We start from the raw sequence: 27,331 nt of genomic DNA on the forward strand, positions 1-27,331 counted from the left end.
GGCAGGCTTGGCTTTCAGCTTTGAAAGGTCTCCCCCGGGAACCCGTACATGTTAATGAAGATACATGGACCTGCTTCAGACAGCAGGTGCTACATGAGAACAGCGAGCAACACGTTGCCGTAGCGTTGTTCCAACATGGGTTATGTGCAACCCGTTAAATGTATAAATACACAGGTCAGTTTAGGAAACAGGAGTACATTTTAAAGCTGAGCTCTCTCTCCCTCTCTCTCTCTCTCTCTCTCTCTCTTTCTCTTTCTCTCTCTCTCTCTCTCTCTCTCTCTCTCTCTCTCTCTTTCTCACACACTCAAATTCTTTCTCTATTTCTCATTTTCTCTTTCTCTCTCTCTCTCTCTCTCTCTCTCTCTCTCTTTCTCACACACTCAAATTCTTTCTCTATTTCTCATTTTCTCTTTCTCTCTCTCTCTCTCTCTCTCTTACGTGCTTTATGCTCACAAACTGCTGAGAGATGTATTAACAGTTACATATCCTCTCAAAGAACACGGATGAGTAATCGGGGGTCACGCTGTTCCTTGCGTGGGGGGGGTGGGGATGGGTGTGTACACTCTTCTCGCTGGGTGACTCTTTCGCCCTTAGTCTCTGTGCCCTCAGAGAGGCACCTACTATTGGGAGTCTGATTGCTGATGTTTCTGCCGCTGCCTGTTCAAAGGTGACTCCTGACTCTGCACCTGGGCTACCCTGATCGAATCTCTGGTTCCTCGGAGTCAAGTCTCAAGTGCATGATGCTCACTCCAATAAAATTCTGGACTAGCACCCTTCTGAATACAGTTATTCCATTACCACTTCAAGAACTGCTTCAGTAACTGTGAATGTTACTTTTTTAGAAAAAAAAAAGTGTTTTCATCACCAGTGCACTACCCCCCCCCCCCCCCCCACACACACACACACACACAAAAAAATTGTCCTTCGATATCTATGCAGTGAGAAAGCTAAACATATTAGTATGCCAACAACATGGCAATGAATAGGGGGACACTTAGGGCAGAAAAACTGGATAAAAAGCAGATGCCGGTATTTTTAGGTACTTGTGTTGAAGAACACCAGACCCAGACTGGGTAAAGACAACCTGAGAAATGGTCCAGCAAGGGGGAATCTAGGTCAGACCCACTGGAGGAGGAGGAGGCGGAGCCAGCATTCACCGCGATGTGTCATATAAAACATTGCCAAATGAGGCCATATTGACTTTTCCGTTTGTTACATGTGACAATAAACTACAATAAACTGTGTCCAGGTCTGATTTCCGATAGTTATAGTCATGGATATACATACAGGTGTTAATATAGATACGCACTCATATGATTTTCATTTCAGATGCTTTGGCTATATTGTGTCTTTAAAATGATGAAATGGAGCTTTGGTCGTATTCAGTCACATTTAAAAAAAAACACAATGATGATGATGATGATAATGTGTGAATGGTAGAAAAATATGGCACAGAGGAATGGAGTGTATGAGCCTCAGAGAGGAGAGGTTGAGATCATAGCTGGCTCAGTGTTTCGCCTGTGTGTGTGTGTGTGTGCGCACGTAAGAGAGAGAGAGAGAAGGAGGAAACCAGTGTGGTCAGCCTGAGGTCTTTGGCACAGAGACTGGACACTGCAAACATCTCAGTCAGATCCTGCAAGACCAAGATTTACTTATTTTGCAAGAATGTTTCCTCTCTCTCTCTCTCTCTCTCCCTCCCCCCTCTCCCTCCCTCTGTTCCCTTTCTTCCAGTATAGGAGTGAAAGTCAGTCTTATGACTCTATCCTAGCTCCAGCACGACTCTTGTATCCAAAGATTGCTTCAGTTTAAATAAACACGATTCTACAGAGTCATACATTAATTATTTTCCTATTTGCCTTCCTCTTTCTTTGTGCAACAGAACAAAACTGTACTATAAGGACAACAGTGTAAACCTGACTGGATGATTCTGTTACAACTTTAAAGTGTGAGTGTGGTTTTTTTTCTGCACTTAGAACAAGCTGGTACACATAAGCCTTTGGTTGCATAGTCACTGTGACTTCCAGATAGAGAACAATGAAGGAGGAAAAAAAAAAAAACAGCTCCGTTTCTGACATTTTCCTTTGAGACTTCATAACGCGGCGGCCTCACGGGGGATGAGAGGGACACCTGCCGCGGCCTGTCGTTCTCCCAGCTCGTTCGCCGCCTTCGGAGGCGTCTCATCTCTGGCGTGCAGCCCCCGCGTGACTCGCCGAGATAAGTACCTCAGACACCAGATAGCGCTCCCTCTCTTCATCACCTGCCTCTGGTCTCCACACGTGGGCATTGTGTGTTGTCACGCATGCCAAGGGACCTCCGGTCGCTGACGGGCCCTCCTTGGCCCTCGCATGCCTGACGAACTGAACTGTCACCACAAGCCTAGGAGGCATCCCTCTACTCCTCCTACTTTTGCTCTCCTCTCAACTCCTCAACCACTCACCGGAAAGAGTGGTCAGTACGGAGTCCCCCTGATGCGTTTTGAGCTTAGTTTATGTTGGACCGAAATATGAGCGAGAATTCATGGCGGTTTTGGCTTGGTGAAGCATTTCAAACACAGAGGAAGTAACAGCATAAGGTCTCACATTAGACAAAATGAGGCTTCTTGCAGGGTCTCCCTTAAGATTTCAAAGGCTGTAGTTTTGTAATCCTAAAAAAAAAAAAGAAAACCTTTTGAAATGATGTAAAGAGGAACAATTTAATGCAAATCCTTCCTAACCTCAAACAACTTCATCTTGTTTAACGCATCAGTTAGAAATTCTGTCTGTTACCATCGTGGAATGGAGTGAAAATAAGAGCACCCTTAGCATGAAAGGTGTTGCTCGAAAGATTTTTGCGAACATGAAATGAAGGTATAAAAAAAAGGCGGGCGGGGAGGAGGAGGGGGGGGGGCTCAGAATTTGTTAGACAGCCCTCCCACGGACATAATCACACCTACAGGGAGAATCACATGATTGGTTTACCCGTTTTTCCCTCTTCCCCCGAGAGAGCTCCGCGGCGGCGCCGCCACCCCCTCACTTGAAGTATGGGAACTTTACATTACAGGGCCCCGCCGCTGTGTGACTGCACTCCGTTTCTCACTCTATCAGACTCGTCTGTCAGTTCCCTCTCTCCGCCGCCCCCGTCCCTTCTCAGCCTATTTTCGTTAACATCTGAATGCAATCTCTCTCTCTCTCTCTCTCACTCTCTCTCTCTCTCTCTCTCTCTCGGTGACTTCTAAAGCCAAGTACACAAAGGAACGGAAATGTTTCACGTTGGCTGAAATTCAGATGCAAACACATCTGCGGCTGAATTGCTAAAAAAAAAAAAAAAAAACCTCTTGATGGGACTGTTTGATCAAAGAATGACTCTCTCATCCACTCGTCTGTTATTCTTCCCTCATTTCTTATTGCTACAAATGATTTTTTGGGGGGGACTTCCACAACTCCAGTAGGGCTCGTTCCAATGTCAGGAATTTTTTGTCCACGATGAGAGGTCACTGGACTCGTTTTTTGGGAAGCGGAATGCGGCGTTAAGTGAGTTGCATCCTCACCCTGAAGGCAAGAATGCACCATTGTTCAGAAAAAGCCTCAAATCCATTGAGCAACCCGTGAAAAATGTAACTTCTAGAGTTCAGTCTCACTTATAAGACCCTCCACCTCATTCCAAGTCAGAATAAGCTTGGTTTATGCTTAGTGAAGTAATAAAAGGAGCAGCTATTGCACAACCTTTTCCTGAAGGGTTTCTTTAGGTAAACACAGTGGGTTTTGCTTGGACGGAATTGTATTTTTGTTTACTTCCTTTTTTCCATTTTGAGTCTGTTGCAAAAACACTTAGTGAGCGGAAAGACAACGAGAGAGAGGGAGAAAAAGAGAGAAAGAGAGGGAGAGAGAGAGAGATAGAGAGAGAGAGACAGCGAGAGAGAGAGAGAGAGAGAGAGAGATTTATATGCTCAAAACAGCCGTTGCTGTCTCATGATATAAGCTGAGGTTGCATGTCAGAGCAATGAACTCTCTTCTTTTTTGTACTTTAGGAGTCTTTTGTTCCTGGTCTATCTAAAATAAGATGTAAAGTAAAGCGTGAGAGCTTTATCCACGACAGCCTTTGACGGAACATGAAGCAAACAAATGAGAAACTGTTCACGGTGTACCACAATATAGTTGCAATATTGATGAGGTAAAACTGTAGTTTCAATTAGCATACCAGCTTTTGTTTTGGTTTCTCTGTGGTCTTACGACGGCGCTTGACCTCATTGTTTTCGACCAAGGGAGAGGAGAATATTGCGAAACAAAGGCTCTTTGAATCATGAGGCTGCATTTTGAAGGCTCTGAGAGGACCTGAAAAGATCCGAGAATGGATTTTCTATTAATTCTCCCCTCGGATTTTCTTTTAGGGGGTGGGGGAGGGGGGGGGGGGGTACTCAAACATTCCCTTGGCAGGGTTTTTTAATAGACATGTGTTAATGGAAAGATATGACTAAGAGGGGAATTGAAGGGAATGGACAGAAATTCAGGATATTTACTACACAGAGACAGCCTCTGTTATAGCGTCTGCCATAGCGAATTACTCTACCCTTCGATCCAACTATGCCTGATCCTTTTAGTCATTCAGAGGCCAGATCTGCACAACACATTATAACCAATCTCCGTATAACCAGTTACTGAACACAATACAGTAGCTGCTTTTGCACAGACTTTTAGTCTACTGACATCCCAGCTAATGTCAGCACCCCCAGTTATTGTCTGCCAAAACAGAGCAAAGACCATGTCATATAACATCTGTTCATGACAGCTAATTAAAGATGCCCAGCATAGTGCAGCTGTCTGCCATCCTGGAGAGCATGTCTGTTTCCTTACACAAGTGATTCCTTCAGCTATCAAACGTATACCAGTGCACCCTCAGACATACATCCAAGCAAAGTCGACGATTATTACTTTACGTACGCTAGCCGTGCTACATCAAGACATTCAGCCGCTGCTTCACCTTGTCTGCATTAACATTGGTCTCAGTTCTTGACTGTCTTCTCTTTTGCATTGTAGAGATAGTTTAGAGAGAAGTATGCATTTCTGTGATTTTTTTTTCTTTTTTTTTTTTTTTTTTGCTTGCATCAAAGATGTTTCCTTTTTTTTTTTTTTTTTTTGCAAGTCATTTAGGTTGAGAGAGTTGGGAACTTGTTATTCTGTTAGTCTAGTCATGTCTCTGTCTCACTCCGTCTGTAACCTCAGATCTTACACCGCCACCTAAAGAACCTTCCAGGCCGCTGTGAACGGCTTGAGAGACTGTCAGAGCTTTGTGCACTCTCAGTAATATTTACCTGGGAATTACGAATCAGCGTGGTACCAAAATAAGAATCAAGACAGAACTGCGACGAAGAGGTCTACGAAGAATTGTTTAGAGTCATTAAAATTAGAAATATTTAAATAATATCAACCTTTTAGATACTGATCAAGAGGTGGTAGGAGTCACAGTGCTGTCACAGAGAAAGATTTTGTTATTTTTAACTTTTGTTTACGATGCATCCGAGCGACGAGAGACAGTCTCGGTGATGTGTAATATCGTGACTGCGTTTTTACAGTAAAAATTCATATATTCCACCTAAGTCAGCGTCACGGAGACACGCTGGGGACGGGAAACATTCTGCTTGGATGATTGTCAGTGTTTGTTCTGTTTAATCTCTTCAAGAAATCCTAAACAGCAAAAGACACAAAAATAATAATAGTAATAAAAGGATTCAGTCAAAAATAGGCAGGCCAGTAAGGGTATGCATACTTCATGGCTGTGTGGATTTTTTTTAACTATCTCTAGCTTGCTGTGTGAATTCTAATTTCCCTCCCATGGAAAATAACCAATAGTGAAGATGCACAAAGAACCGTGGTAAACAACTCAATGGTTCCCCACAAGAGCAATCAATCACACTTTAATATTTGTCTTAATTGTCACAATATTTGGATGTAACAGGGGAGGCTCTTGCTGTTAAAACACTACTGCTGAACTTGCTGATGCTGAGGCTTCTTGTTGTATATGTGAATAGGAAATTGAAATAGAGGACAGGCACTGATAAACATTCTAAAAGAGGGTCATTCAAGGCATCCCTTAAACTGCTTTCTTTTCAGTTTTCTTGGGCGCGCGCATGTGTGTGGTGGGGGGGGGGGGGGTTGTCCAACATGTTTTTCTCATGTTTCCTGCCCTGTTTTATTGACAAGTTTGCTTGGGTGGGAACAGTAAAAGGAGTATTCTAACCGCGATAACTAATTGATTAGGAGGGCCAGGTTTACAAACAGCTGTACCATCAGCTCCTCTGAGATTATTTACAAGTCCATTCTGGATGATTGCAGCCAGTCACATAACTGTGTTTTTCTGTATGGCTTTAGTGGTTGATTTCTGATACCCTCTTGTTAACAAATCGATTGAAAAACACCTTCACCCATTTCAGATACCTCAGTTTTTGATCAGTTTACACGTTGCAAATGAGATAACATGATCATGTCCTGAGACAAGTTGTTGTTGTTGTTTTTATTTTGCTGGTGGCAAATGATTGTGTCTGTAAGATCAATAGCTTTTACAGCCCTGTCTACTCCATTCTCATATAGCTGATCAAATACCAGATGATCAGATTTCACTTTCCAACCTCTGGGATTAAAGAGCAAATGAAGCCTGTTACTTCCAGTATGTAAAATGATGTCTCAGACCATTTGATACTTTGATGGTGTCTTGCAAACAACACACACACAAAAAAAAGTATTTTTAAAACTTTTTGCAAAGGTCCCTCTTTTTTTTGTCCAGAATGATTTCGGAGTGGGCGATGCACTCTTAAAATAGCTCCTGCCTGGAACAGATGAATCAACTCTGCACCTTGCGCTTAATTAAAGATTGACGAGAGTTCGGTTGGCGTGCCGGCAGTCTCTAGAAGCCTCACTTGTGCTGCTGATTAGACTTATGTAACACTGTTTAATACTGCATGCCTACTGAAATAGTAATGACATCAGAACCTTAACAGGAACAAATGTCTTTCCGTCGGACATTGTAAAATAAAAAAGAAACGTTGGGCTGAAATACCCTCTTTTTTCCTTTTTTCTTTTTTTCTTTTTTCTTTTTTTCTTTTCTTTTTTTTTTCTTTTACAACGGATTCCCTTTAACAAGATATCTCTGAGGAAAATGAAAGAAGATAAAATTGTTTGTTATTGTCTGAAGTATTGTCTGAAGGGCTTTGAGTCATGAGAATGTTTCTTACCTGAATCACTGTCGTTATTGCTGAAACATAGTGTGACACGACAGATGTTTTTACAACTTACATTAATGGAAAATAATTGACACTCAACTCTTTATTTTAATTTTTATACAGTTTTGAAATTTAATACTAATGCACTGACATAGTTTCAATAGTATTAACTAAATTTGCATCTTGCATTTCAGCATTAGTTTAATCCCCTTGTTAAATGAAATGGATGTTATACAGTATACCCAATATGTGTTAATGTAAAGTAATTGTGTCGTGTGTAAAATGTATATTACTGAATGTGAATGTGTATGCTAAAAGAAATCTTCTTTATTTTTCTTAATTAACACAAAACTGTTAAATCTTAGCTACTGGCAGCTCAATGCCTCTAAGCATTCGTAGTGTCACAAGTACACCATAATAATGTGAAGAAAAAAACCTAAAAAATAATATAAAATAACAAAACATGAATACAAGAGGGATTGAATGGGAAATGTGTAAATAATTACATGGACCAGTGATATGAAAATGAGCTCTTGTCAAAGTGAATTGAGCGCTTAAGTTAATTGCTGAAGTCAGTTTGTGTGAAGTGGTGCTGGATTCTATAGAACTCATGTAGGGCTTTGGAAAATGACTCATCCCTTGTTTTTCTTACATAACCAACCGTAGCCTAGATCGGGGTATACCGACACACAGCCCAGGGAGCAGATATGCCTTTGACATTGATGGATACCTAAAGTGCTATCCCCCATCTTAGTTACACTCCCTTGCATCTTCACATCCGAGCGCAGGGTTGGGAGATGTCGGATGGAACAAGTCACGGAAAAAAAAAAAAAATTATTTACATGCACAAATCCTAAAGGTAATTTGCAGTCCTTTGTAAAAATTTCAGAGTCTCACAGGCTGAGTTTACTGAAGCCCTTCATTTGCAACATAATGGGGAAGCAGTCGGTCTTTGGCCGAGGTGTTTGTAATGCACCAGTTGTTTTTCATTACTGGTTTTGCACATGCAAATACACACGTTGGTCACCCTAAATCCTCCCTCATCAACTGAATGGGGGGTGGGGTGAGGGGTGGGGGGAGGGGTGGAGGGAGGGGTGGGTGGGTGGGTGGCGGGAGTTAATAAGCAGCCCAAACACATCTGTGCATGGTGTGAGTGAACTCCTATGGTGATTATTTTAATTCTTTTTTTTTTTTTTTTTTTTAATTGTGTTAGTCAATGTTTTGCTCTGCCCTGAATAAAAAGACTATTTTACACATTAAACTTCCTCGTGTCTTACAGTATCTCAACTGCGTTGTGAATATTTCTGACGGCAGTATCTAACTTGCCTTGTGAAACAATGAAATACGAAATGCATTCAAGCAACCCGCCGTCCCCTGTTTCCCACTTCACACGAGACAGGACTTTATTATCATATCATCAAGGACAAAAAGCCATACCGATGTCAAGTGCTATAGCATGAGTCATTAGGTAAATGTTTATGCTCTGCTGATGTGTTATTATGGTAGAGTAATTTTCTGTTCCAGGGCCAGTTCCCAGGTATAGCTGATATGGTGTCATATCTTTCTGTTTGGTAGTACCCTCATCTGGGATTGGACTGACCTGTGAACTATTGTCAGGGCTGAGACTGACTTCTTATATCCTTATATTCTCTCTCTCTTGCTCTCTCTCTCTCTCTCTCTCTCTCTCTCTCTCTCTGCCTCTCTCCCTCTGTCTCTCTCTCTCGCTCTCTCTCTCTCTTTCTCTCTTCCTCTCTTGTCCTCCAGCGCTCAGATCCCTGTGGGACCTGATTGGTCAGATGAGCCTCACCGTACACAGTCTAATGATGAGAGACATAATTATAGCCAACCAAAACAGCCATATGGTCTCCCCACCTTTGGTCACAGAAGCAGCTATGAGTCAAGACAGCAGGGAAACGTGTGTGTTAAGAGGTGTCTAATTTTACCACCACAGCAGAACAAAGTGCAAAAGTGTGGAAAAGTAGGAGAGGACAAAGTATTTTTAGTACCTTAAAGCAGCACCCTTGACTATTGTGCACATGAACCGTTGTTTGCACCAACATTATAATTCATATAAATCATTCAGCATGATGATACCTCTCAGAGAGCATTTCCTCTTTCGGTCTGTTTGTGTGAGCGATTAGCCTGACAGAACATTTTATACTGTACAGTTTTAATGTGACACTTGAAAGTTTTCTTTCTGCTGAGCCAGCTTTGTAAAGCAAAATGAAATGAAACTGTGAAAAGAAATCACAGGCGGAGAATTCAGAAGTGTGTAAGACAATATGAAAAAAATACATTCATACCCACTCTCAGACATGCATAGACACACACACACACACACACACACACAGACACACAAACATACACACATGCATGCACAAGTGCAAACACATACCCCCACACACAAAAACACAGTCCACCTTTTTTATTTTTGTGTTATCTAAAGAGTAAGTCATTGGCACTTTAACAGCTCGCTCTCTCCCGTCCTTGTCTCTTTCTCCCTAAGTTGCACCATACAGCTCTTCACTGTCTGAGTGTTGTGTAGTCAGCAGAGCAACACAGACTCATGAAACAGATGCCATTTTGGGTACCCATCAGTCAGACATTCAAAAGATGTAACTGAAGTTTGAACCCTGTCACTCACCACAAACTCGTGCTTAAATAGCACTGGTGACCTAGCAGGTTTGGCAGGTGATCCTGGCAGTTCAACATTATTTATTTATTTTTTCTTCTGTTTGTTTGGTTGGTTGGTTGGTTGGTTGGTCGGTTTTAAAGTCATTCACCAAACATCATCTTTGCATGCTTTTGATCAACAGACCAAAATGCCTTTCTCCTGATAGCTCTGAAATGCAAGACTCGAAGTGTTTTCTAACTCAAACAATATAACTTTCATAAAAACGTGTAACCCTTTTTTAAAACCTGCTAAAATACACAATGAGTAACACCGTGGTTTGGGAGAACTACAAATCAGATAGATAGGGCATGTGACCTCTGAATGGAATTAAAAAAGAGAGAACATCAATAAACAAATACATAAATAAATGAGTAAGCACACCGAACCATTAATAAATCAAAAAAGAACCTTTTCAAAGGTGACCCCTTTGTTGTCCATGGTCGAACAGAATCCATTCTGATTTTTTTCTTTCCAAGCTGTAAGCTGAAAAGGCTTTATTGATGTGAACTCTTGGTCTCCCCCATCCTGCTCTCTGTCCACTCTGTTTGGTCCACGGATAAAAGAAGCACCCCCGTGAATAAAGCAAAGGTTGACTTTGCCATAGCTGATGGACACCTGCAGTGGGCTGAACCATTCCCTCTCAGGGGGGAAATATCCATTTATGTTCAACAACGAGAATACAAACATTGTGTCTTCAAATAGAGCCACTTACATCCAGCAAGAATAGTACATTTAGGCCAGCTTGGGATCAGACAAACAAACATATAATTTAGCTCGTGAGCAGGTTTCAGGATTTTGTCATTTTATCTATAACTTTTTCTTACTAATATCTTGTGATTTAATATATTTTGACAGACTTGTGAAACAGTGTGAGTGACAGACGAAACATGGCGTGAAGTGGACCTAAATGATCAGTGCAGTTATACCTTGTGTTAATATTATGTAAGTATCAGGTACAATGTGGCATTTAGACCTAATATAATTGAAGGCTTTAAGCTCAGCTGACAATGACTGAACTGAGTGTACAGCTAACCCCATTTCAGTGGGCCTGGGTGTGTGTATGTGTGTGTGTGTGTGTGTGTGTGTGTGTGTGTGTGAGAGAGAGAGAGAGAGAGAGAGAGAGAGAACTCTCAGAACACGACTGTTTCAGCGTCTTTGCGTCAGCTGTCCCCGAACACGACAGACAGTTTTTTACACCTTTTTTTTTCTCCCTTTTCCACTTTTGAACTCTTTATTGCATAACCATCTTTTTCTCAGAGTTTGTGTGGGATTGATTGGAATGTTCTGTTTACTTTAACAGTGTGGGATGTGCGACAATTTTCAGACCACAGAAACATCTTGGCAAGCAATATTTACTTTTGGTCAAAATACTCTCAATATTTGACCACAGAGCTCATTGAAAACATACCAAAAAGACTGCAACAAGTAATAGTTTCTGTCATCTAAACATAGACCAGTTATCGAGCCATAAAAGTCTGAAGAGAAGCTTTGGATTATCAGATTAGCGTTTCCCACAACAAATGCGCTATATGTCAATATTAGCGTAGCAGCAGTCTCAGAACTTTAATTTACTGCCATTTCCGAGATGGACAATACCTTTTCAGACTTTGTCATCGCCATGGCAACGTGACTCATACTAAATCCAAATGTACCTGCTCCAGCGAGAAGATGCTTCTCGACAGCCATTTCACGCTGATCTGTTTGCCAAACAGTCCATCGCTTAGCAGTTCCCTGTTTCGGTTTTCAGTAACACCTCCACCCTTCAAATGTGTTATGAAATATAAAAAAAAAAGGAACAAAAGAGCCTTTGTAAAGCTGTATCGCTCTCAAAATAACTTTCCGTCAGAAACATTACAAGCTCTAATTACAAAAAGAAAAAAAAAATTGAAATTAGATGTTATTGTTGTGTGCCATAGTGTGGAAGACTGTGGAGGAGACAAAATAACCAATTTTCCCTCCAGCTGTGACAGATGGACGGCTGTGAGTTTAATGATAGTTAAAAGCATTGATATGTGTGTGTGTGTGTGTGTGTGTGTGTGCGTGCGTGTGTGTGTGTTTGTGATATTTCAGGTATGGGCACACAAACACAGAGACACGTATAGTTTGCCTTTGGCTGGTTGAGCCGCTGGTTAGCCACCTGCCACCTGTCGCTAGATGCTCAGTTCAATCAGGAGTGCAGAAATGAAGAGCTGTATGTTGTCCACGCTGTTTCGGCCACGCGTGGTTAAAAGAGTGTGGCAGATCTTTAACTTCATTAGCGCTGTCATTTGGAAATCAGTTTCTTCTCATTTAGAGTATACTTTGTATGTTTTGTGGGTTTTTGGGGTTTTTTTGTTCGTTTATTCGAATTTTCATGACTTACATTTTATATCCTCACTAACAACCGTGGATGTTTCTGTTACTCAGCAACTACCTCTTTTGGGGCTCCCCAAAAACTGTATTTGCCCCAGGCACAAGGCACAACCACATAATGCAAATGATGGGGAAGGCAACATCTGTGGTATTGTGGGCTATACAGTTGAGACAGAATATGGTGGAATTAAGCATGTAGTAAGGCAACACGAATAGCTCTTAATTTGCAGTTAAAGCCATCTCCAAACACTTATAGAGAACCATAGTGCTTCATTTGACATGCATTCTGCTTGACACATGATGAATTAATGATTCATTCTGCTGTCATTAAAAGCCTGTGAGTGCTTTAAGATTGCTTATTTCCTTATACATTTTATGCATGTGCCTTCTCAGGTCTGCTGTGCCTCTCTTGGCACGGTTCCCTCTCTATGGACGGTAGAATAGAACATTTGTTTCCCATATGATCCAATGCCACAAATAAGCAAAGCATGCAATCCATTTTCAGTGCCCACAACATTTTTTTTCAGTGCCCACATCATTTCCCTCGATGACCTCCTAAATTCCTGCCCCAAATAGTTTGAATGTGTTTGAAATTAATGTTAAAAAATAATTGAGGTTGCTATGTCGTAGAATGAAGGTTAAATGAAAAATGAACGCTAGCCTGATTTCAGATCTACCCAAACAGCAGACAGATTTGGGTGAAGGGTAAAGATCATGGTTACCCATACCATTGGGTTTTTCAATTTGATAAAAAAAAAAAGTGCTTAACCAATATTCCCAGTATCTGAAAAATGATAGACTCTTAGCAATACAAACTTATTCTTAGTACTTGAACCTCATTAAGATTATCTGATTCTGTGTATGGCTTAAACAAACGTGTAGAAGTGCTCCATGCTCTTCTGTTTGACCTTGGCTGCGCAATATGTCCCCTGAAAAATCTTCCATTTTCAATATAACGCTTGTACTCCCATTGATGCCAGTAAAACTTCACAACAGACACTTGGGAGTAGCGAAGTCGAGTTCAGTTCCCCTGGCTCAGCCATCAAAAGCACTTAACCTTCACTCTCCTACAATCCACCCAGTGCTGTAATGTGAAGGTCATCAGTGTTATGTAAGAGTAAGACATTTGTGTGTGTGTGTGTGTGTGTGTGTGTGTGTGTGTGTGAAATACACACAATAAGACAGATAAATAATATGACAGATGTTTGTCTATGATGTAAGGTTTCGCCATATCATATCATAACATATCATAAGGTCCTGATTCGTGGTTTGTCATAATAGTATTGTCGGGTAATCGTCTTGGGGCTTATGTGCAGATGTTACAGTGCAATTACTCCAATGTCAGACAGATCGTTCCTGTGAGATCGTTCCCACTGTAATTTCACGAGATGGGAAACCGTTTAAAATGCAAAACACACGTTCAGATCCATTCAATGTACATAACCACAAAAATGATTTACAACACTCACTCTAAACTTTTGTATGATATAATATTGTAAGAACAGTTTATACTTTAAGTACAGTTTTATACTCCAAATGTTATTCAAGCAGACACATTTTAGGTAATCCCACAAGTTGAAAGAGTTATAATGGAGAAGACAATGTGTCATAGCTATAAATAGCAGCCCTCGTCTTCCTTGAAGCGCAGCTGCACCCTGCTCGAAGCCATTGTCTTTCTCCTTTTTTTTGATAAGCCATTTGTGAGGAGATGACACCGCGCGCTGCCTCGCTCTCCGCGCTTTCCCTGGCTGTGACTCACGAGCTCCCAGAGGACGCCTAAACTTAGGAACAGCGGAGCGGTGTTGCTTCATTAGTGGTTTGCCTTTTAGTGCTGGCGCTAGAATTCAGACCGAGCAAGTTCCCTCATGAACCTTTTTTAGTGTTGGTGCTCGGTGGCTGGGACTGAGGTCAAGTAATTGATGTCGTTGCTCTATTCGGGTTTTACCGCTGTATGGAACTAAATTAAGAGGAATTCAGTGCAATCAACTGACTATACATACAGCCAGTCCCAGTGCCCGGAAAGCCATCCATAATTAAGACCAAAACTACTAACTCCCATTTAGGCAAGACAGACAGTTCTCCCAATATTTATCTAAGGACATGTATCCGTGCCGTCATAATTCCATGTTAACTGTCAGACTTGGTCGTGTGCTGATAGATAATCAAGTTTCATAACATGAGTTTCAGGAAACTCAGACAATCAAATGGTCGAGTTCTTACAACTGAACGAGCATCAACTATCTTTGAGCGCTTATTTATTTGTTTGTTTATTTGTTTATTTATTTACTTATTAGAAATGATTAATCGGTTGACTTCCTTTGCAGGGTTGGGTTATGGTCTATCATGGCTTTACCTGCCAATTTAGGCAAATGGGACACTTGGCAGGGAGGGTGGTCAGAGGTGAACACACTTCCTCTGCCATGATTATTCAGGGACTGTGGTGAATAATTGATCTTGGGAAATGGATCTGTTTACCTCTCTCTCTGCTAATCCAATATTCATCAAATGCGAGTTAACCAGATAGACGTTTCTAGCAACCACGTGTTAATTCTCTTTGAGTGTTTATTATGTGTTTTGAGCAGCAGTGGTTTGGCAGCGTTTGTGATCCATGAAAAATGACACCCAGAACAGTTAAATAATGGATTTAATGGTTACAGATAATCAAATATGGACAAATATACATTCTATACTAATAAAGTAAGATGTGATACAGTAGTGCTATGAAATAAAACAAAATTTGTATGTTAAAGCGAATAGATCTGCGTGACCCGAACGTATCCAGCAGACTATGGATGTAGCCTAAAAATAAATGATCTTTGAGTTTAATCGTTCAGGAAGACTCAAAAAACGTTACCGCAAATGAATCTACTTTAAAAATCAATTATCAGTAACAATGAATATGTTATAATTAAACTGTTCATGTTTGATGTGTCAATTTACCGCAGATATTAAACACCTATTTACAGCGAGGCGGCCTCTAACTGTTGTCTTCCCTGTGCGCATGATCTTTGTGTAAGGCAGTGGTGGAGCGTGACAATGTCATAGGACTCGCGCTGAAGTAGTCTCAGAGAGCAGAAACACGCAAACATCAGCCTTCATGGAAGCAGCTCGCACAGTCCAAACTTGCAACAGAAATGACAGAATGCTTTACCCGGAATACCTTGTCAACTCGAAGAGTCGAATTTGGCGAGTGAAATGCTGAAGCTTTGGGGAGAAACTCGCGTGCCTCCTGTTCAGCACGCTGGACAGCTCAGATGAGTTCTACTTTGGTTAGACTTCTAGGAGTTAAATTTGGTCCGGAGAGGAAGAATACTAAGGACAACTGATGAGGAAACATGCATGTAACAACGTGTTCAATATTAACTGGCGCATGTACCCCGCAAGTGGACTTTTGAAGTGAGAAATGGACTTTGCAGAAATCCTACTTGCGTTGTTTATCGTTGTGGTAGCGATCGTCTCTTTGTTGTCGAACTTACTAGTGTTGCTATGTTTTATCCACAGCAGCGAGATTCGCAGACAGGTGCCTGGCATATTCACAATGAACTTATCGTTCTGCAATATTTTAATCACTATTTTGAACATGCCATCAACTCTGATCGGGATTATCAAAAATCAACAACCATTTGGGAATTGCCTGTGCCGCACGGTCAGCTTCTTGGAAACCTTTTTAACCGCCAACACCATGCTGAGCATGGCTGCCCTAAGCATAGACCGCTGGATTGCCGTGGTTTTCCCGCTGAGTTACTCTAGCAAAATGCGATACCGGGACGCACTCATCATGGTGTGTTACTCATGGCTTCATTCCCTCACATTCTCTCTCATCGCGCTGCTCTTTTCCTGGGTTGACTACAGCCATATTTACGCATCCTGTACATTGCATTTGAACGAGGAGAACGCACGGATTAAGTTCACTGTGTTCACCATCGTCTTTCATGCCACCAGCTTCATGCTCTCGTTGCTGATCTTGTGCTTCACATACTTAAAGGTGTTAAAAGTTGCACGTTTTCACTGCAAGAGGATTGACATTATAACCATGCAGACCCTCTTCTTGCTGGTAGATATTCACCCAAGGTATTTACTCCAATTTATTGTTAGTGTGTGTGTGTGCGTGCGTTTGAAAGTACCTATAATCCATCACCAGTAATTATGCAAAATAATGGCCACAAGTTAGTTGACCATGAAATATTTGTAAGGTAGAAATAAAACGATAGAACACGAAATATATTTTTGCTTGTCATTCCCGATCACTGCAAGTGTAACACTTCATGCCTTACTACGTATTTTAGTGTTAAACAACGCTGTCTCGCTGAACAAAAGAGGAGGAAACAACGCGCGACCAAGAAAATCAGCATTTTCATTGGGTCATTTATCATCTGTTTCGCCCCGTATGTCATAACCAGGTAAGCATTACTTATCATAGCACAACAACAAAAACTGCATCATTTTCTTAAAAAACAAAAAAACAAAAGACGCTTTTGGATCATTATCCAATTATAAACATTAAAATAAATATGAAATTTATAAAACTGGGGGATAGCGTTCTGACACTGTTTTGTGAGGCTCAGGGTATTTCCTTGTTCCGCAACATCTCATAATGGATTGTATCAAGCCTATTTACAACCAATAGCGTGGTTCAGCACTCAACAAGCTATTAAAACGCGTCAAATCATGTCGTCAGTAAAAGCAGCTGAGATGACGTTAATCACACTATAAAGTCTTTGCTTCTAAAAAAAAGATATTGAGGACCAGAGGTGTCAGTACATACAAACACGTGGAACTAATTAAAGTGATTTGATGTCATGTTTTTAATTACAGAGCACTAAAAAAAGGGGGGGGGGATCCTACTACGTCTTTTTCTCTCTTGTCCTATTCTTTCATGTTCATCTTTTCTCTCCTCATCATTTCTTATTATTTCCCCATCCATACCCTCTTATGTCTGTTCGTCTGTTGTGTCCTCCCTGTGAAGTATGCATGCTATGTCAGTAACCATCACATAAAGGAATTACAGTAATGTATCCTGGACATTTCTTGGTAACAGACAAAACAAATGTCACCAGCCACATCAATCTTTATCAGAGCTGGAATATGTGAGTGGATTGGTGTTATCTATTGTGTCACTAATGGTGTCTGTTTTTCTCCTTTCCAGGCTGGCTGAGCTTCTTCCATTTGTGGATATCAACCGCCACTGGGGCATTGTCAGCAAGTGCCTGACATACAGCAAAGCTGCATCCGATCCCTTTGCCTACTCTCTCTTGCGCCAGCAGTACAAGAAGGTCCTGGTCAGTGTGGCCAACCGTCTGCTGAGGCGAGATCTGTACCCTTCCTCTGGACACAACAGCTCTTTAGACACAGAGAATGATTACTGTCTCCAAAGAATCAGCTAATGGTGTCTTTGCAAAAAAAAAAAAAAAAAAAAAAGGATGGAAAAAATGAACATTGAAGGGGGCACCTGGACAGTGGCAGTGCATGTGTGTGTGTGTGTGTCTGTGAAAGAGAGAGAGAGAGATCTTATATACAGTACCAGAGATGTTTACGTCGTTGCTTGATGTTTTATAACACTGTTTTGGTAAACAACAAAGTTTGAGCAAGATCATACTTCATGCTCTAGCCTCAACTCACACAGCATGTGGACACAGGTAAACAAACACACACACACACACACACACACACACAGGCGCACACACACACACGCACACACACACACACACACACACACACACACACACACAATTTGTCCGCATACTGAAGTCTGGCGGGGTACAGAATGTCCAATGATCTGGTGAAATTGTAGCAACACACTGCGCAAAGAATGAACTTATTTATAACTTTTGTCAGCGAATATTGAAAGATGATATTCTCTAACAAGGCCTTCAACCCGGAGAATCTAGTTATGTCCATGGGTGGTCTTAAATATTGCAGCAATGTTGGCACAAAAGCCAAATGACTGGATTGAAATGACAGACACAAGCAAACGCCTTCAGACGGCATTGTATTTATTTAAAACATGTCTTTTTCTATAAATGTTTTTATTGGTGGCAAAAATGAAAATTTTGGTCCATTCCAGAGCAGATGTCAGTGTTTAACTACTTCTCTGTCGTTTATGACCCTGTCAGTCAATGGATTACATTGCACTTTGTCAATACTTACTATTTGCTATTAGTTATGAAGGAGCCAAAGGCATATATCATTTTTACTGATATCAGAACTAATGTTGTGACTGAATGTACTACTGGCAACACATGAGTGCTTGTGCATTATCCTACTAGGTTAGGAGACTGCAAGTAACGTTTCTAAGGATATTTATATGTATGACATAAAATTTGGTGTAATTAGTTGAGAAGTCTGAGGGGGAAAAAAATATATTTGTTAACATATTTCAGTCAGTCTTGGGAACCTGGGTGAGATGTTAGATATCTGGGTAATGGAACTCCAGCTAATGAAGTGCTTTATACAACTGTATTAGTGCCAGATTTCTATGTCAATACTTTCCTGTTTTGTGAAAATGGTGCAATAAAGTCAGTCATGAATTACTAAGTAATGCTTACATGGAATAGAATCTCCCTTAATATGTTTACAATTCTGACCTGAAAAGATTCTGTAACAAAGCCAGTTTGCGATAACAGTTTACAGTGAGATATGAAGAGCAGGTAATAGCAAAGTGCAGTACTTTCTTGAAGAAGAAGAAAATGGCAACTAATTTCCTAGGCAGTAGTATGAAAATGCCTGGTGTTTCAATTAAGTACACTACAGGTGGTTTTGAATTTCAAGTCCTTTGCCATTCCTTGTGCTGCAAGATAAAATGAGAGAGAGAGAGAGGGAGAGAGAGAGAGAGAGAGAGAGAGAGAGAGAGACTGTTTTTAAACATATGAGATGTGTCTTTGATTAGAGTAATGGAACTTTACTGTGGTGTGGGACAGGGAAGTAGTTTAGGGTTTCAACAACACGTTGTTTAAACAGCGCATTTTATCAACACTGCACATGTCGGTCAGCAGTTAAACAGCGTCCAGAGAATTCCTCCAAGTTAGGAGCAAGTTAGGAGAATGACCTAACGTCTCCCAGACCCTGGGGAATTTTGACGTTCCTACTAGGGTGTGAAGAGTCGACTGGCGTCTTCACAGTGTCTTTTCTGAGATCTGAGGGCGAGGGGATATCAGGAGGAACACAAACTGAACTTTCTAATGGTGTAGACACGCTGTAGTGAATATTTTGTAATACTTTCATACGAGTGAACAAGCGGACTTTTTCCCTATCTTTCTGTCGCGTCGCCTTAGGCTACTAGGCTACTGTAGTTTTTTCTTCTGTGCTATTTTTCTTGGAGTCATCATCCGGAGGTACCTTGTCCGATGAAAGTGTTTCAGAAGAGGACAGCTTATCTTCAAGTTTACGACTTTCTGTTTACCATCTTTTAATTTTTTTTCTTGAGTAGCCTAACTTGGCAGGCGACCGTAACACGCACACAAAACTCACTTTAAGGAGAAACTCTAAAAGTTTCCGCTAGCCTAATTAAAAACGGCTTGAGCGTGTAAGTGCCACATCAGAGTCGATATGGGTTACAAATTGGTGAAAACGAATGCCGTGCTACTCCTGAATTTAATGGCAGCGGTTGTCTGGTGTGGCCCACTACGTTGTGAACCTGGAGACGAATTTCTAGGTAATGTACCCGCGCTTAAGATAAATTGCCCTGTACCTTATACATAACACACATTGTAGCATGTGTGGGGGCTGTTTGAAATGATCACTTATGATTCCTTGACAATAAAACTTTGAATGGTCAGTGGCAGAACAGAACATGCCATGTGAGAGCAAATAGTGGTTTTAAATATGCAAACAACAGCAGTAGTGTTAGATCATAAATCAAAGGTATTTGGCAACAGATGTATGAATAATCAGCAGAGTCGCTCAGTGTGCTAATTTTCCAAGCGTAGTTTACATTGATGACTGGGCATTCAGCGAATACTTTTAAAAGACCCTCCAGTTAAAAACAAACACAAGTTAATACAACTTGCTAGTCACGAATTCAGTTAAATGTCAGGTACAGTGATAGGTCATTTTGAATGCCCTCTAGTGTTAGAATAACACCGTCATTTGAAATTCTTAAAAATTCACTAAAATACTGCTTTGTTTTGCAGGGAGATGCAGAGCAAACGTTCATGAAAAACGTGAGTGGGTTCTATATTTCATGATTTGATACATGATGAGCAGATTTCTGTTCAACAAAATCTATAAGCAGATAGTTATGTCAAAATATCTGCAGTTATTGTTTAGACTTCGAACACCTGTAAATTATATATATTATATATAATATATTGTGTACAGTAAAAATACTATCAACAGCTTGGTTATTATGGTGTCAAAATGACCCAAACGATTTTCCTCAACAGGCTATGAATATGATCAGAGAGTGAAATTAAGAAGCCCTCTCTGCAGACTTCTGGCATAAGACTTGTAGTCTAACCAAGATAGAAATCTGGTGAACAGACAAATAAGACACTGTCATGCCAATTTGATGAGGGAAAGCCTATTCAATAGTTTCCTATTTTAAGAATTCAAGTAACAGGGCGATGAAATGGAATCATCTTTTGGCCTTGAAGGCCTCACCTTTCTCCTACAAAACAGATGTACTTATGATCGATAGCATTATAAAATATTGAAATCTTAATCCAAAGGAAAAGATTGAATATCTGTAATGAGTACCAACCACACGTCTCGCCCTGAGGTTGGGTTTAAGGACAGGCTCTGTCTCTTAAAATTATCTGCAAAAGAACATTTTGGTAAGCAGTGTGTCATGTTAGTGAACTAGGCTATTACTTTCTGGTAACATACATAAGTCCCATGGAAACTCCAACAAGACATGACAGAGTGATGTGGCGGCAAGAAAAGTGATATGCCAGATACCGCGTCATGTAAATAACTTGACAAATGCCATTATGATTGCTTATGACACCTACTATGATAGTAGCATAACACTTTTATAACAGACAGTTTTTAACGACATAGGGCTGAAGAAAAGGGATACAGTTTTGCAGTCTTGTATCAGTTGTGACTTCGTGTGAACTGCTAATGCAAGTCATTCTCCTTATCTACCCATTCACACCCGTCTGTCTGCTTAAGCCAAGTGCACTGACGTCGTGCTATCCTACTGCGATGACATGCCCTACACCAAAACCATGTTCCCCAACATCTTGGACCATAAGAACCGCGAGGAAACGGAGACGAGCACAGAGTATCTTCTGCTCAGCGTGGTCCACGCTCTCCTGAAGGGCGAGTGTATGCCCGACGTCCGCATGCTAGGCTGCTCTGTGCTTGCGCCTCACTGCAAGCAGGACAAGGTTCAGAGGCCGTGTCGTAGCACCTGCGAGACGGTACGTAAAAACTGTGCCCACGCTTTCGAGGGAATCGACATGGCTTGGCCCTATTTCCTGGACTGCGATCGCTTCTTCGTTAGCGAAGAGGAAGACTGCCATGACCCTCTGGAAGGCCTGCACGGTAATTATCCCGATTAAGGACGAGTGGCGTAAATCTAAGGCGGAGTGACAGAGTTTCTCTTGTGTTTGCGCTAGCGTGGTATCAGTTTAGCCACGGAATGCCTCATTTAACCAATTCTATGCGACCTTTGTTATCTTGTGTTACTCCACTAACATAGTTGGTGATTGGTCAGTGTTTACAAGCCACAAGTCTTTGATGATGTTATTGGTTTCATCCCAGATAAACATTATTAACATTTCCATATTATATTTGTGGCTTAATTTTTTGTCATTTTAGTAATTTAACAGTTATTAGGACAAAAGAAAACTGCTGTCAGCCTTGAGGGTAAAGGAAAGGTAAAGTAAATAGTTGAAATAGTTTTTGTCACGGTATGTTCTCGGTATCGTGACTGCAGTAGCTTTTATCATGGCATATTTATGTTCCGTGGTATTTTCAGTTGATCCCTAAGAATCTGCGCATCTGTCCAGATGAGCCTTAATGTAAATGTCTTTTCTTCTCAACCTTTTGATTCGAGACACAAATCTAGTTTACGGGGTAGTGCTACAGGGACTGTACCAGTGAATTCTATGTGTACTCAAATGAAAGAGTCACACTGTTCCATTTCAGTCCAATAATGTCGCAATGTTTTCAGTTGTTATTGGTAACACAGAGGGGAAAAAAGCCTCTATCTTTGGACCAACTACACCCAGACATTCTTTATGGAACAGTGACATTGTGGGTAATGGAGTGTGAAGTCCCAACGCGGTCTTAACTCCGCTTTGAAGTTCCTATCATTCGCACAGCTCAGACTGGAACCCACATGTGTTTATGTGTCACATAGATGAATGTAAACATTTTATTTGAACTTCTTCCAGGCTGTAATGTAATCATAAACAGACCTTACAATGTGCCTCAAATCAACCACACATATAAAATGAAGAAATAACAGTATTCCCTCAAAACAGGGCTTGGTTAAGTTACTCATGACTATCTGTGTTGATGGCTTTGTGTGACCAGGGCTTTTGGGATTCACCAGTCTACTGCAGAAGTAGAGGCCCAGTGTCAAATGATGTTGGAAAACACTTTGTTGTGATGTTTTCTTAACACAGTGGGAGTGTCTAAAAGTCAGCTACTTCAGTATTGTCAATGTGGCATCAAAATTCTTTTTTTTTTTTTTTGCTGTTTGTGGTAATCGTTTGCAAGCAAACCTAAAACACAAACACATGTTTGGCATTGGCTTTTACCTATTAAGTTTTTCTTTCATGTCTTTTGATGCCAGTTACTATTCAAAGTGTATTTGTGGGGTCTTTGATCCATTATATTCATTCATTTGAAGTGCAATTATTGTTGCATTAGCAAACAACATTTTGACCTTATTAGACTATAAATAATTATGGTCTGGTTAAAGCTAGAACAGTAAAGCTCTTACAAAAACACAATGTCCCCTTTCATTGTTGTGCTGACTCAAGATTGATGAATTTATTGCTTTGGCAATTATAAATGATACAGTGATTGAGAATGCAAGGAAAACAACTTGTTCGTGCTGAACGTTGTTTCGAAACGTGACTAAACATCTATCGCTTAAACCACTACACGATTCATGCGTCTGTTTATCTCGTTACAAATGCCCCTGATTGAGCAGTTCCTTTTTTCATCACTATAATGGCATAGCCATTGCATTGTAATGTTATTGTGGACTGTTTACAGTAGGTAACGTCCCCCCCCCCCCCCCCCCCCCCCCCCCCCCGTATATCAGGATGTCTTTGTTGTTGCATATGTCTAATTCAAATCAGTCTGATCTAATTTAAAGCGAGACAGGAAATGGCCCTGGCCAGCATGTCCCCCGAGGAACCCTCCACCATCATCCAGTTCACGTATCACTCAAATTCCCAGATGGTAAACATCCTGAAGAAGACCGCTGCCCGCTGCTCCCACATCTCTCGCACCTACAGCATCGGACGAAGCTTCGAGGGCAAAGACCTGCTGGTGATCGAGTTTTCAAACAACCCCGGGGAACACGAGTTTCGTAAGTGTCGAGGAGGAGCTGAACAAGCTAGGCTTGACGGCTGTGGGGCGACCAAATATGGAAGATTATTCGCAAACATCTATGGACAGTTTAGCGATCCTCCCATAAAAAAAAAAAAAAGAAAAAGAAAAAATCTGGTCCGAGAGGGAGACGTGCAAAGCGGGAGTCCCAGTTTTTTATGTGTGTTTGGGCAGAAAGGTGATGTAAGCTTTTTAAAATAGAACACACACACAGCTCAGAAGTACCAAGCAAGGGTCCAATCCCCAGCGAGGTAAAAAAGGTCAAAATCATTTGAGCTTATTTCGAAGAGAAGTTGTAAAACACGTCTTAGATTTTTCCTCCTTTAGTGTCGCTCACGCGCTGCTTCTCTCTCTGCCTCTGCCTCCGTCTGCCCGGGCAGTGGAACCAGAAGTCAAGTTGATCGGGAACATGCATGGAGATGAGGCGCTGGGCAGAGAGCTGTTGATCTACCTCACCCAGTACCTGTGCTCTGAGTACCTGCTGGGCAGCACCAGGATCCAGACGCTCATCAACAACACCCGCATCCACATCCTGCCCTCCATGAACCCCGACGGCTACGAGATGGCCTCTTCCGAGGCCCAGGGCGGATCTGACTTCGACTATGATGTGGTAGGAGACTGTATGAGCTTGCATGCGTTCAGTGGGTAGCGCAGCCTTATACACCTCTGCGTAGCGCAGCTGAAATGGTGACTATAGGTCAAACATAATGTTCCAGTCTAGTTTGTGGTCAAACGACGAAAAGCACAAATGAACCGAAAGCAGATGTTGAGGATCATTTACATGCTTCTGTGAATTCTTTCCAGAGGAAAGTAGGACAGTGAAAAATACCATGAGCTTTAACGTGTATTCAGATTGTAACCGGTTCACTCTCTTGTCGTGCTTACAGAGGCCTGATTATAACAGGTACAGCATTGGCCGAATGAATGCTCAGAATATCGACCTCAACAGGAATTTTCCGGACCTCACCTCCATCGTCTACGGCCGCCGTAGGCACAAGAGATATCGTAGCGATCACATTCCGATCCCAGACGCCTACTGGTTTGGTAAGGTATGAGTTATTACTGTTTTACAGTAAAGTTTTTTATGACTCAGGCCATGAAACTGAATATTCTAATCAGAAGCAACTGATGAATATTCTATCTGATATTAATTTGGGTATTAATGAACACTGAATGATTCAGTTACAAGTTACAAATTATTAATAATACAGACCTAACAAAGTATTTCACTAACAATACTAGTTCAGAACATTTTTCAAAGTGACAAGTCTGTGTGTGTGTGTGTGTGTGTGTGTGTGTGTGTGTGTTTCAGGTGGCTCCGGAGACATACTCTGTCATGAAGTGGATACGTTCCATCCCATTTGTTCTCTCTGCTAATTTTCATGGGGGAGATCTGGTCATCTCCTACCCCTATGACCTCTCAAAGCATCCCCAGGAAAAAAACATGTTCTCCTCTACTCCAGATGAACAGGTGAGCACTTCTAACTAAAAAAACAAAAACAATAAAACACCATGTTTTTAACAATACAATAACAACGCTTACTTTTTTACTGAGCGCTTTACTTATCACAGTTCTAGGAATGCTGCCCGCCGTCGAGAAGGTTGTAAACGCATCTTGTAAATTTGATGTTCTCGCCTCTCACTTCAGCGAATAAAATGAACCATTTCACATGGCTGTGAGCGGTTGTTAAAATGGTGACTTTTTCATCACAGGTGTTTAAGCAGTTAGCCAGAACGTATGCCAACGCCCACACCACCATGTCAAACGCTAACCCACACCGCTGCGGCGCCAAGTTCGTGGACAAAGGGGGGATTGTTAACGGTGCAGAGTGGTACAGCATAAAAGGAGGTAAGTCTCTCAATCCTGATTCTTACCACATTACAACCTCTTGATTTTGGTGCCATTTCCCAAATTTGAAAAATCAGACAATTTAGGTGTAGATATCAGAGGCTTGTTATAATGCTATACTCTTACTGCCGTTTGATTCTTTGGTTGTTTGTGAAGATCTGAGAGGGATAATTTCCTTTATGTTGAACAGGAATGTCAGACTTCAACTACCTTCACACAAATTGCTTTGAGATTACCGTTGAGCTTGGCTGTGAGAAATTTCCAGCTGAGGATGAACTGTACATGGGCTGGCAGGATAATAAAGAAGCACTGCTGAGTTTTATGGAGTCGGTGAGATCACTTCCTGTCTTTGTGAATAAATTAAATTGTGAAAACCAGAGGTAGTACTCTGTTAAAAATACCCCAGTGTCTGACACTCATAACTTTAACATTTATGATTATGGAAAATATTCACATGTTGTTAACGCACAGGTATTTAAAATGTACATGACATGTTATATGACTACTCCTAAACCATATTCTATAACTATGATATTTCTTTCACATGAAAAACTTTCTTATTTTTGTTTTGTTTTCTTTTTAACTCATTCACTGCGTACGCCGCGGTAACGGGTCTCAGCGTCCTTGTTTGCGTGTCCTCGTGTGTTCCAGGTACATCGGGGACTAAAGGGAGTCGTGAAAGATGAAGATGGAAACGGGATCAAGGGCGCCAGAGTTTCGGTCAAAGGGATTCGACATGACGTCACTACAGGTACAATAAAATACAAAACATTCATTATTGCCTTGCTGGCCCATGCAGCATGATCTAATAGAGCACTGTGTTGAAATCGGCACGCGCATAATTACTCTTCATAAAATGTATGTAACTGAAGAACCTTTCTGTGTGATTACTTAGACGAAATGCCAACTATCAGAAAAAGAAAATACTTGATGCCCATCCTCCAAATGATGATTAATCCCTAATTTACCACAACCCAGACTATGCAAAAAACAGTGATATACTGTAGAGTTCTTGTACATCTTTCAGTAGCTTTTTTGAGAGCTGAACAGAATTTCTTTCCCTGTGTGGATAGCTGAGGATGGAGACTACTGGAGACTCTTAACTCCTGGCATTCACATCGTGACAGCTTCAGCCCCCGGTTACACCAGAGCCGTAAAGAAGGTTCACCTGCCGTCGCGCATGCAGAAGGCGGGCCGCGTGGACTTCGTGCTGAAAAAGGCCGTGTTGGAGCCGGACATCGAGGAATACAACATCCCGGCCATGGGCTCTTACGATCGATTCGACCCCTTCAACCAATACGAGCGTTACAGTACGCCCGAACACGTGGTGCAGGATGAAGAGGAAAGACAGGAGAAACCCTGGTGGTGGCCGTACTTTGCCCGCACCGGCAACCTGGCCCCCACCTGGCTTTTGAAGAACTCCTAGAGCGCCATCTAGTGGCTCCGTCTAGTAATACTTGCCGATACTTGTCTCGTTTCGCTTTTTCCTCACCTGAGGCCCAAGGCTTTCCGTTCAACTTGTTTGTTGATGTGCCGGTGTTTTTTGAATGATGTCGATATTAATGTCATATATGAAGTCAGTATATCATTATATGCATGTCTGTGAGGGGGGAAAAAAACACACTGAAGCTGATTAACATTGAAGGAGATGCTTTGAGATCTGTCTTGAGAACTTTTTTTTTTTCACAAATTTTCACAAAATTATGTTCATCTACATGTATATACTTGTCAATAAATATATTTTTGAGACCAG

General features: G+C 41.3%; 2 protein-coding genes across 2 annotated transcripts; both read left to right on the forward strand.

Annotated features, from left to right (window-relative positions):
- Positions 1-15,621: 15,621 nt before the first annotated feature.
- On the forward strand, positions 15,622-17,602 carry gpr78b (G protein-coupled receptor 78b). The gene is made up of 3 exons (XM_030780861.1): positions 15,622-16,289; positions 16,505-16,618; positions 17,365-17,602. The coding sequence occupies exons 1-3, from the start codon at positions 15,622-15,624 to the stop codon at positions 17,600-17,602; spliced, it is 1,020 nt and encodes a 339-aa protein (XP_030636721.1).
- Positions 17,603-19,792: 2,190 nt separating this feature from the next.
- Positions 19,793-27,125, forward strand: LOC115816951 (carboxypeptidase Z-like). Its single transcript, XM_030780148.1, is given in 11 exon segments — positions 19,793-19,869; positions 20,348-20,377; positions 21,330-21,732; positions 23,519-23,709; positions 24,110-24,306; positions 24,617-24,778; positions 25,042-25,200; positions 25,443-25,578; positions 25,769-25,908; positions 26,230-26,329; positions 26,652-27,125. Coding segments are annotated over 11 exon segments (1,929 nt in total). The 5' UTR covers positions 19,793-19,811; the 3' UTR covers positions 27,005-27,125.
- Positions 27,126-27,331: the final 206 nt, after the last annotated feature.

This window comes from Chanos chanos, chromosome 7 (genome assembly GCF_902362185.1).
Source record: "Chanos chanos chromosome 7, fChaCha1.1, whole genome shotgun sequence".
Classification (NCBI taxonomy): domain Eukaryota; kingdom Metazoa; phylum Chordata; class Actinopteri; order Gonorynchiformes; family Chanidae; genus Chanos; species Chanos chanos.

What these genes read in the sequence shown, in the direction of transcription:
- gpr78b (XM_030780861.1), top strand. Translation starts at nt 15,622, where the DNA reads ATGGACTTTGCAGAAATCCTACTTGCGTTGTTTATCGTTGTGGTAGCG. An exon ending in CTGGTAGATATTCACCCAAG is followed by an intron (nt 16,290 to 16,504) that starts GTATTTACTCCA and finishes TACGTATTTTAG; the next exon opens with TGTTAAACAACGCTGTCTCG. An exon ending in GCCCCGTATGTCATAACCAG is followed by an intron (nt 16,619 to 17,364) that starts GTAAGCATTACT and finishes TCTCCTTTCCAG; the next exon opens with GCTGGCTGAGCTTCTTCCAT.